We start from the raw sequence: 11142 nt of genomic DNA on the forward strand, positions 1-11142 counted from the left end.
TACAATATATACTAATCATAAATCAAAGCCAATGCTTTCATTAAAATTGGTGAATTGGAAACGATCGTGACGTGTGTAATTTTTGGATTATCACTTCTACTGATAGACACGCGATGCCTATAACTCGCACAATATCCATTAGGTAAAGATAAAAAGCTGATCATCCAAAGTTCAGTCGATTTCAATCGAATATATTTCTTTCCCTTGGTTTGACTTATTGATAGGAGCGCTATCATTCCTTCGACTCAGCTCCCTCTTCACGTTTCTAATCCGTAAACCAGCTAGCTTGCCTTCCTGCTTTGATGGTGTTATTTTCATCCACGACGTACAGACATGAAGAGAATGAGAGAGAGAAAGAGAGAGAGAAGGAGAACGTTGATTTTAGTAGGCCATTGGGAAACGGATGCGCAAGGCGCGGCCTTTGCCGATATACTATTTCGCACATTTATGATCGTTAAATCAGAACTGACTTATTTCCAACGCCACTTCTCATTTCTTCCGTTTATGGGCTTGCATACTAACCGTGGCAGAATCAGGTCCAATACCTGGACAATTTGTGGAATATTATTCATCGTCCTTGGAATCCGATTCCTGTGTTTCTAATATGAAATAAGGCATAATAGTGCCTTCGTCCGGCGGAAAGTTAGCACAGGAAGGTTGACCGAGGAACCGATATTGATCTGAGAAGTATTAAAGCGATCCTTGACAAAATAGAACTATGATGATTTCATCATTTACGTCCTTCATTTTAAGTTAAAAACGATTGTTATGGAAAGAGCGTAAGAGGATTGTGAAATAAAAATATCATAGACAGGAAAAGGTATTCTGTCAGCGGATTTTAACAGGGAGACTTCCCTACGATTTACGACTGCAATCTGATGCTCAACGAGGGTGAATTGTCCTGTTTCGAGCTCATCGAACTTTTAGTTTTGACACAGTGGGAGAGTCACGAGTTGAGTTGGAAAAGAATCGGTCGATTTGCGACGAACGAAAGGAGGAGGCGTCGGTGGAAAAGAAATGTCCAAATAAATGATAGGTTGTCGATTCTAACAGCAAGTTACCAATGGACAGATTCGAATAATCTCTTGTCGATATCACGTATAGCAAAATTTATCTTTATTGTGCCCAAGCAATTCATCTTCTGTTCGCATGCACGGCGTCACATTAGCCATCTGCGCTGTTTACGATTTACAGCGTCGAACCTTTCATGTAACTTTATTTCTAGCGCGTTGCATAAGACTGTTTGTCGATACACTAGATCAAGTTCGAATTTTTATTACGTTCCCTTCTTATGATTATTATTTCCTTCTTATGATCCTCGCAGAAAAAACTTATCGCTTCATTGATGCGACTTGAAGTGAAAGCTTGTCCCGACGAAGGCTGCAGTTGATTGTGACCGTGAATATTTCGTGCCTGGAATTAGCAAAGAGATGAGTAAAGAGGATATGAAACGAGCAATGAGTAAGAGGGATTAACGAATTGTGGGATGCACCGTGTCACTACGATTCAATGGAAAAACAAAGCGAGAGTGGTCAGTTAATAATAAAGTGGCCAATAAAAATAAAGGAATAAAGTGGGCCGTGACACGGAATTTTCAACTGCGAACGCGACCAACGTTTTACAGAGGATGTAAAACTGCGTCGGCATAAAAGAACGACAAGGACATTGATTATATTATTTTCAAGCCTACGGACATTTACTATTGAGCATATCTCTCTACGGTTCTAGATAATTAGCGTAGTTAATTTGCGGTGTTGTTCGACGATCGAGATATACGTATTAACATATCGTATCTGGTAATTTTCCAGAAAGTTCTTATTACTTGGTATACCAGTATAAAATACTATAAGTTCGTCACGTATCCACTATATAAAAAATCATCAAGTTAACTACTCGCTCATCGATATTCTCGAGACGTTAATTTACAACTTCCAGAGAGACGATAAAAACGTTGGAAAAAGTTGCATCACAAAGTGACTCATAGTGATTCACTTTATATATTTCTGTAATGACTGGTGCCAGTCGATATATGATAACATCGATTTCACGTACCTCAGCGAGTTATAACGTTCGCACGAATCGCTACACGAAGAAAGAAAACTGATGTAACTGCGGATATCACGGATGCAAAAAGGTCACGAGATCGTGACGTTTCGGTGAAAGGTTCATGCGTTAAATTCACGGACGCAACGATTAAGATCTAAGTACCACGGCCACAGATCTCGAGAAAAGGACCTACGAAAGTTTTGCGGTTTGCATCTTTCGAAGGTTACGGAGATGCAATATTTACTCTAAGATGAAGACAGACGTTGTGAAACACGTCGGAAGGAAAATAACACGACGATTCTTAGCGCGTCTCCACTTGTTATTTAGATTCCTCGGATGTCTTGAATTATCGTTTCGCAATGTGCTAATCATCGACACAAGCAGGAAAACGGAAAAATTTCGATCTGAAAAAAGATATGAATTTCTCACTGTATTCTAAATATTCATAACGACAATTCTACTTATCGAAGAAACCGTTAACTGATAAGTAAACAGCGAACGTGCCATTATAATGGCTAACTAATAAATAGGAACTCGATTATACGTAATACTTGGGAAGGGATGAGCGTTAATTAAAATAACATTCTTGCACGTCCGTTAAATGCTTCTAAGCGCTGAAAATGGCGCAGTACCCGCTGGTCAACTGCGAGTAAATGATACCAGTAATATTAATAAGTTACTAATTAGCATAAATCTGTAATTCTGACCCTCTTCTTAGTCTAGTTGTCTGCATGCCAATGTAACGTCCGGTTACCTGAGACACATTTGATTCTTCCCAATCATTATTTCTCCCTTTGATTAACGTTTCAATATTACAATTTGAAACGAACATCACGTATGACTGTGTTCGGTTATACCTGTAATATTCGCAAATATTTGCACATTAGAATACTTAGTGGAGTGAGAATAATGTTATCGCTAAGATACTAATAAGCAAGTCGAGTTATGCAAATTCGAAACGTAAAACAGAAAGCGAACGTAACGAGTAAATAATACATACTTTGGAAATTGTCCTTAGTTTTTGATATTTAAACTAGTACCTCGAAGAAATTTTCAAGGATCAAAGTAAAAATAGTCTTCTGAAATATTCGTCAAAGCGGCTATGTACTGTTAGTCTGATTTCGAGTTGGGATCAATGGACGATGAAGCGAAAAAAATTACTGATCGCTGGGCATGTCGACGTCGTTGAAATAACGAGCACGCCAATAATATCTAGTTCGCTGGTGGCTCGTGAAAGATTATTTAGTTTACCTTGGATAGTTGCCTAGAAAATAAACTGTACAGTGAATGGTATCAAAATATGTTGGAATGTAATGCAAATAAGATCGTGATATATTTCTCAGTAATAATCCACGATGACCTATTCCAACGATGTTTACGCGAATTAGATATGCTATACGGAAGATTTGGGATATTAAAAATATCTAGACGTGTTTTACGTCAAATAGAGTCTTAGAATGATTTAATTCTGTGATTGTGAAACTTTCCTCGGTAACCAGCTGACGTCTGATCAATAACATTCCTGTGATGACTCGCATTGATGAATTATAAAGAACGAATTATATAGTATATTATATAATTGCAGAAACATGCTGAGCATCTCAAGTTTCTGTAACGGATGAAAACAATGAATAAGAATAATCCTACGGACGTCTGAAAGTATCTGAATGACCATGATGTTGAAATGGCCAACACCTATTACAGATATACTACCAGTGCACACGCACTTTATTACTGTTATAACATTACGTTATACACATTACATGATCATTCGTCGACAGTTATGCCTCGCCCGTCATCGTTTTAATGCTCGATAAAACTCTTCTCTATGAATCATTGTTATAGGTGACCTTCGAAATTCTTCTAATATGTATTTGTTCTCTTACAGATTAGAGTCTTCCTTCCCCAAAGTTACAGGAATCTAATTCCTTTGCAACTTTAATTCACAATTCTAGCTCGATGTAACGTTTAACCGATCGTTTCTCTTTTCTCGATCATTCTCCGCTTCGTCATACTTATAACATAAAATATAAGTTGGAAAGATATTGGCTTCGTGATAGACGATTCTTGTTGCGAGTTGTACACGTGTTCACGAATTCTATGTTCTTGATGAATTTTTATAAATACTTGAACGATTGCCAAACCATTATTCTACTCTTTTCACGTGCCGTTTCACCTTCAAAAATACGATACGCATCACCCATTCATGGACTCGTAAAACCGTCCATCAAACACCAGTAACCGATGGCAACTATTTTTAACAATTTCATCAAGCCATCAGTGATTGAATACTTTTTTTTAGCTCCAATCATGGTGCCTGCTCAAGCGCATTAGAGAAAATGTAATTAGTAACTAACCATACATAAATGTCCAATACATTATGTTTTCCATTGAATACACCATTGAATAGAAAATTTTGGATTTATGTGGAATATTAGGAAGTAGATTAAACTCAATCAATTTGAAATAATTAACTTGATGGATTCTGTTTCCTAAGGAACTGCGGAGGAATTTTAGGAGCTCTGGAGGATTTGACGATAAAGTGTCACACCGTAGGATAATTATTGATCGTAACCGTTATCCGATGCATTCATTACTATATTCCATTTGATCGAGATCAATGGATCATGCACCGAGGAAATTGATCTGCATGCGGTCACTTGGGCAACACTATCGATGAAATATTAACACTATGACCAATATTTCCGGTTGACGGCTGGTTTGAGGTAGATAACACTGATCGTAAAGTACACTGTAACAGGAGTATAAATTTCTTTTATTATTGTTCTTCATTTACTTACGATGAATTGTAAATTCTATCTAACTCTTTTTTTTTATCACGTTCCCCTTTGATAAAATGACCTACCTTTACCAAGAAAAAAAACAAGTCCAACGGGATTCCGAGCAACGCGGTTGTACAAGGGTGCGATTCGAAGAAATAACCGTTGAATCGATTTTTTGGGATCATCCTGGGCAAGATAAAGCAGAGCATAACAGCCTTTTCTAAGCTCACCCTTTTCAGCGTTTCCTTTTCAAACGGATCCGGCCTTACAACTCTGAGCCGACTACCATTTTATTCTCAACCGTCTTTCGTTTAGCGTAACAATGAACGTACGCAGTAACTATCGTAGGATACTGAGAAGAGTATTAACTTAATTACCAGCTGAAAATTGATTAAAAATCACCGGCCAATAAATTGTGAATGAATAAATAAAGAAGAAAATAATAAATTAAACGAAATAATATTTTCAACAAGTTTCTAAGAACAAACTAATGGCTCTCTTTCTTTTCCTAATCTAATTGTGAAATATGTTTTTCCATATATATTCAATGTAGAATCGTTTATAATATTTTTTACTGGATATTGACACTGTAGTATAAAGATCACGTAATCTGTTTTCAATGTCAAGATGAAGGTAAACAAATGTAGATTGGATTTAGCTGTGTTAAGGATAATAGAGATTCAAAGGTCAATTGAAATAAATAATATGAAGCATAAATATGAAGCATAATTTTGTGTTATCTGAGAAATGACTGGTACACGAAACTGATTTTATGACTCTTAACCAGATAGATATTGAGCAGAAAATTAATATTGTCATCAGCATTTTGGTGAATCATTGTAAACGTGCAACGCAATTAATTGTTTCGATCAATAAAAAAATTAACTTAAGGTACAATACGAACGACGTTCGCAATCACGAATACTGATTCAAACCAGGAATGTTAACAATGCATCCTCGGCACGGTTAAGTAGCCAAGCTACGTTTTGCGTGGAAATTATGGTGGGGATACCTTGCTGGGTGTTCCTGTTGCACATACAATATCCACATGCATCCCTATCCACGTACGATCGCACGTGTAGTGTGTACACGTGCACAGATGATCTTAGTGTGTAAATACAACGACGTCGGGTGGGGAGACGACGCTTCTCTAAGCGACGCTCCGCGTCTTCGTCAGTCAAACCGCGATCGTCTCCGCGTGATGGGCCATGGTTCAGAACGCTTAGTAGAATAGGTAGCAATGGTCGGTGGACAGTGTTGAATCATTTAGTTGACAAAAGCAGGCCAGCCAACATAGTTGGTACGCACGGAATATTCTTCACGCCGTTCCGTCGACGAGAATAGACGCTCTTCCGGATCTCTGGCGACACTTGCCGGACCACGAACACTCTTGTTCCGGGTATCAGTTTTCAACTGGTTCGTCCACTGGTCTTTGTATCTTTCCGCCACGTGATTGGACTAAAAAAAAGTGAGAGCATACTGTGATAGATTGTAGAACGTAAAGTGGTCGAATAAAGTGTAAAAAAATGAAGAGCTTAGCATTCTTGCTGCTCCTTGTTACCATGACCACGTGTCACGAACCATTCCAAGTGGTCTTCCAATGGAATACGATCGACGTGATATGGCCGTCAGAAGAGAAACAAAACTATGCGACTGAACACGGTGATTACATTCCAGCTAACAATTTCATAGCTGGTATCAAATTTTGGAAGGGTAACATGTATCTGACGGTACCAAGGTGGAAAAGCGGGGTACCAGTGACGCTGGGAGTCACTTCTGCAACCGTGGTGAACGGCAATACCGCCCCTAAGCTGGCAGCTTTCCCTAACTGGGACATGCAGGAAGTTGGAGACTGCAAGGCCTTCCAGTTGGTCCAAAGTATGGAGATCGATCCAAAAGGACGTATGTGGGTACTTGATTCTGGGACGATGTCACCTCTCTCTGTAGAAGTGAAGACCACCTGCCCACCAAGGCTGGTGATCCTGGATCTCGAGAACAACGGTGAGATTTTACGAATCTACGAGTTCCCTCCACAAGTGGCTCGTCATGGTACAGCCCATCTAAATGACATTGTCTTGGATCACGAGGATGGTGGCATGGCGTATATCACAGACAGTGATCGCGAAGATCCAGGCATAATCGTCTACTCCCTCGGTAACAATACTTCATGGAAGGTCAGGCATGATTCTATGAAAGCTAAACCCGAAGCAGTAAGATTCATGGTCTCTAAGAATCTCATTAATATGCCTATATCTGTCGATGGGATTGCTCTGTCTCCGGCAAGTGTTGAAGACAGACAAGTATACTATTCACCATTGTCTTCCTTCCATTTGTACTCTATACCAACATCGGTGTTGAAGAGCAACCTAAGCAACGTAGATGAGTACGTTAAGGAATTGGGAAAGAAAATTTCTCAAACCGATGGAATGATGATGTCAGCCAAGGGAGCGTTGTACTTTGGACTGCTGGCTGACGATGCTGTAGCTATGTGGGACACTAAACAGTCGTTCACTACTGGCAAAAGGGTGATCTCCAGAGATCATGAAAGGATGCAGTGGCCGGATACATTTGCGTTCGATGAGGATGGTAACTTTTACTGTGTCACCAATTCCTTGCAAAATATATTGACCAACCGAGTAAACACCAGCGTGCCGAACTATCGAATAGTCAGAGCGAAAACTGCAGTCAAGAGTTATCAGTATTTGGAGGACGGAACCGCACCAGAGCAGCCGGAGATACCCACTTCAATTGCAAACAGGATTAGTCTCGCCGTTGCTACTGTATCAACCATTCTACTTGCTATCGTCATAGTGTAGTAACATCTTTCTCCCTTACTTGTTCCCCCGTTCTTTTTTCTTCGAACACAGTCGGGTATACCAAAGACATTCGTTTTATCCTTTCAGTTAAGTAATGCACAGATGCCCCGTCCAGTGTTTTTGGTGACCTTGAACATTTAGAGTAATGATCCTAGGTGGTTTGGAGTCATGATAAAAAGGACAGAGACCTAAGATTACTTGACCATTCGGGACTGCCATAAGTACTTGCTCATTTTTCTTGTTTTACTTATTACCTTCATATTTTAATTCCATAGGCACTTGTATTTGAAGTATCTCTCTTTTTAAATATATCTGGAAAAATTATTATTCCAGAAGATCGTTAAATTTTTATGGATACAATACCTATGGTGAAGGAAATGGCCTTGAATGATCAATTAATTTTGGATGAAGCAAAAGTTTTAATTCACAACTAAGTATTATTTGCGATGGGACATGTAAATCGGTGTTGTCGAAACGAAGCCTAAGAATCCTTCTAACCAACGAATAATTGGATCATAAGATCAAACTGCTTGTTTGCATAAAAATCTTGTAAAATGTTTTGTAGTGGCTATCGAAAGTATTGACATGCCATTTGGTATAGAGTGTACATTTTAATCAGCTAAGATACAAATACATTAAATTATACATCATTTAATAGCATTTCTATATGATTACTAAAATATTTATTTATTTATATATAATATGGTACTATAAAAATCAAATGCGAAATTGGATAAAAAAACATCTCATTGGGAAATAAGGCTATGTGTAAATACTTTTTGTAGTCACTGTAGAATTAGTAGATTTCACAAGTTTTAAAGCCATCGAGAAAGTCAATGTCACTTTTGATTACAATTGCCATTTCTGAAATTTTCATCGAGCTAAATTGATCTCCTGCAATTCAGTTACCAACAAACGTTTTTGCATTGTGGCCTCTGTTGCGAAGAAGAGTAACAAATCTATTTTTTTTTCCAATGTCGGTAACGACTTAATATTCTTACTTTTTTATACAATATGTTATATCAATCCTCTCAATGATAAAAAAAGAGGAAGAGAGAAAATGTTTTCCAAAATTTTTCAAAACGAGGATAACTCACTGATGTTTCTCCTGCAAGAAGAGGAAGACATTAAATGAAATACTCTAACTCCAAAGTAGCAGAACTTTCACTACGTACAAACGTGGTATATTAATGATTTCATCATTATTCGTTTTCTATCTTCATTAATTCAGTAGTTAATCGGGTCATTTAATTGAATTGCTGATCGTTAACTCGGGCCACAATAGCCGAACAAAAAGAATTACATTTTTATATGGAGCGAAACTTTCGCCGCGACACCATCGCATTCACACATAATTGACCTCGAATTAACATCATCAATGGAGACTATTAAATCTGCCAGTGAAATTAAGACGCTTCCAGTCCGATTGCATGACTTCAAAGGGAAATTGGAAGAAGTTAGCCACGTTGCGCTTGTAGGGTGTCGTGTACAGTGTTAAAAGGAAGATGAGGCATTTGTCAAGACCACGATGAAAGCCATTATCGATGAAAGTTCCGGCCATCGAGGACTTGTCACTTGAAAAAGAACGAAATATCAACGAGCATGAGTTTAATGGGATCATAGCTCAACGAGATAAAAATGACAACTCGGGAACGAACAGTAGGGCAGCGATAATGAATGATCTTTTCTAGTTCAAGAAATCGATCCTCTGTAACGCAATACCGACAACATTCCACGCCTTGGCTTTTGATTTTAAGTCTCAAAGCGAATTGTGATCTAATACGACGTGTATTACATTTATAGTTTCTATTTTTTTTAACTAAATTGTTGCTGAAACAATTGCGAAGCACATTTTGATTTTCAGACTAAACATCTTGACAGTCCATACTGCTTGATCTAATTAGAGCACCGTCAATGCGTACAATCGTTAAAAAGGGCATTCGACCATACAGAAAGTTAAATATTTAGTCAAATATTTGTCGATCCTCTAATTACTTCAATCAGTTTGCGAATACGAAAGTATTAATCCTATTTAGACATATATGAACACAGAGGATTCATTTCAAGGGAAACAACCATTGATTATCAGCCCGTTACCATATTACCTTGTGTTAGTAACACGACGATAACTGCTACTAATTGTATATCTATTATTTATATCCGTGACATAATCGTTTTAGTTGCGACAAAATTACGTACGATGGATCCTCGTATGATCTTATGTAATAGAGATGTCTATTTTTTTGATCATTTTCTTCTTTGTTTTTTCATTAGTCGATCACGGAAATGGGAGAAAGCCGAAGATTAATGAATTTATTATAGTACTTTAGTGTCATCGCCTTATGAATCAAACTGTGAATACGTATACTATATATAAATGTATGTATGTATGTATAATTAGTGTGTACATTACACATGTAACATGTACGAGTAGCTTTAATACATATGGCCTTATTTGCGACGATGAATTGAAACCGTGTACTACGTTCCGTTGGAAAATGTGACGTTATGACTCATTTGTCTGTAATCGTTGGTGAATGCAACTTTCCACCATTGTACGGCATATATTGCTTACAATTATTGCTCCTTTTCACGCCGTATAGGTTCCAGTATCTTGTTGAAAATTCAGATTGATTCCTCCTTTGCACGAGTATCTTTAGCGCGTGAACCCGTGTACTATAAGTTAATGAATAAATAGAATAGCCCGTCGAATCGTATACATATACTACTGATCACAAGTCTCGGACCATCTCCTTCATTATCACATTTTAAACACACAATAAAATAAACGACACTATAGAAAATGTCTGTCTATATTCAATATTTTTAAGCTTTTGTGCATTCTATAAAATGTTGCAAGAAGAATTTTTACAAAGGCTGAATTTCTATATATTTTAATATTTTAAGGCTGAATTTTTACCAAATGACACTATCTATCAAATGATGGCCTCGAACTTCTGTTCAGTAGCTAGAGCTAGAGGCCGATTATTAAACAGATACAGAGCCAGTGTGAAATGAATCGTTCATGCGGCATAATACGCGTCTGAGATTTACGTTTTCACGTGCATTTATTAACGAAAAAGAGAAAAAGAGAATATCCAATCTATCGGTGAGTATCATCGATTTAAAGTTCAACATGGTCTTTCGAAAAAAAGAAACTCGAAGACGTTCGGCAAAGGAGCATCGCGGTAATCTCACTTTCAACCTCTCTTCCCACAATTGTTTCTTCTTTCAGCACGCAGCGTCCCAGTTTTGCGGCAAAGTGAACCGCACGCACATTATTACATGCCACGAACGGAGTTGGGATCTAGCCCTGAACCACGAGTCAACGAACGCCCAGGGAGAGGCTCAGAAGATTACAAAACTGTGCTGAGAATACTCGTTGCACCTGAGATTAATCACTTTAATCTGCTCGAACCATCGGGAGCACCTGTTTTTAGCTTCTTTCCGCGGATCGCATCTATTTTTCAATCAGCCTAAATCAGTCCAAGATGGAG

General features: G+C 38.0%; 1 protein-coding gene and 1 long non-coding RNA gene across 2 annotated transcripts; both read left to right on the plus strand.

Moving 5' to 3' along the window:
* Positions 1 to 1613: 1613 nt before the first annotated feature.
* Positions 1614 to 3877, plus strand: LOC132913692 (uncharacterized). The gene is made up of 2 exons (XR_009659424.1): positions 1614 to 3537; positions 3632 to 3877. It is a non-coding gene; the product is annotated as an uncharacterized LOC132913692 (long non-coding RNA).
* Positions 3878 to 5986: 2109 nt separating this feature from the next.
* Positions 5987 to 10357, plus strand: LOC132913683 (protein yellow-like). The gene has a single exon (XM_060972188.1). It carries the CDS (start codon positions 6356 to 6358, stop codon positions 7643 to 7645), a length of 1290 nt encoding a protein of 429 aa, XP_060828171.1. The 5' UTR covers positions 5987 to 6355; the 3' UTR covers positions 7646 to 10357.
* Positions 10358 to 11142: the final 785 nt, after the last annotated feature.

Source organism: Bombus pascuorum, chromosome 13 (assembly GCF_905332965.1).
Source record: "Bombus pascuorum chromosome 13, iyBomPasc1.1, whole genome shotgun sequence".
NCBI lineage: Eukaryota > Metazoa > Arthropoda > Insecta > Hymenoptera > Apidae > Bombus > Bombus pascuorum.

Excerpts from the sequence above, each read along its gene's own strand:
- LOC132913683 (XM_060972188.1), top strand. The coding sequence starts at position 6,356 with ATGAAGAGCTTAGCATTCTTGCTGCTCCTTGTTACCATGACCACGTGT.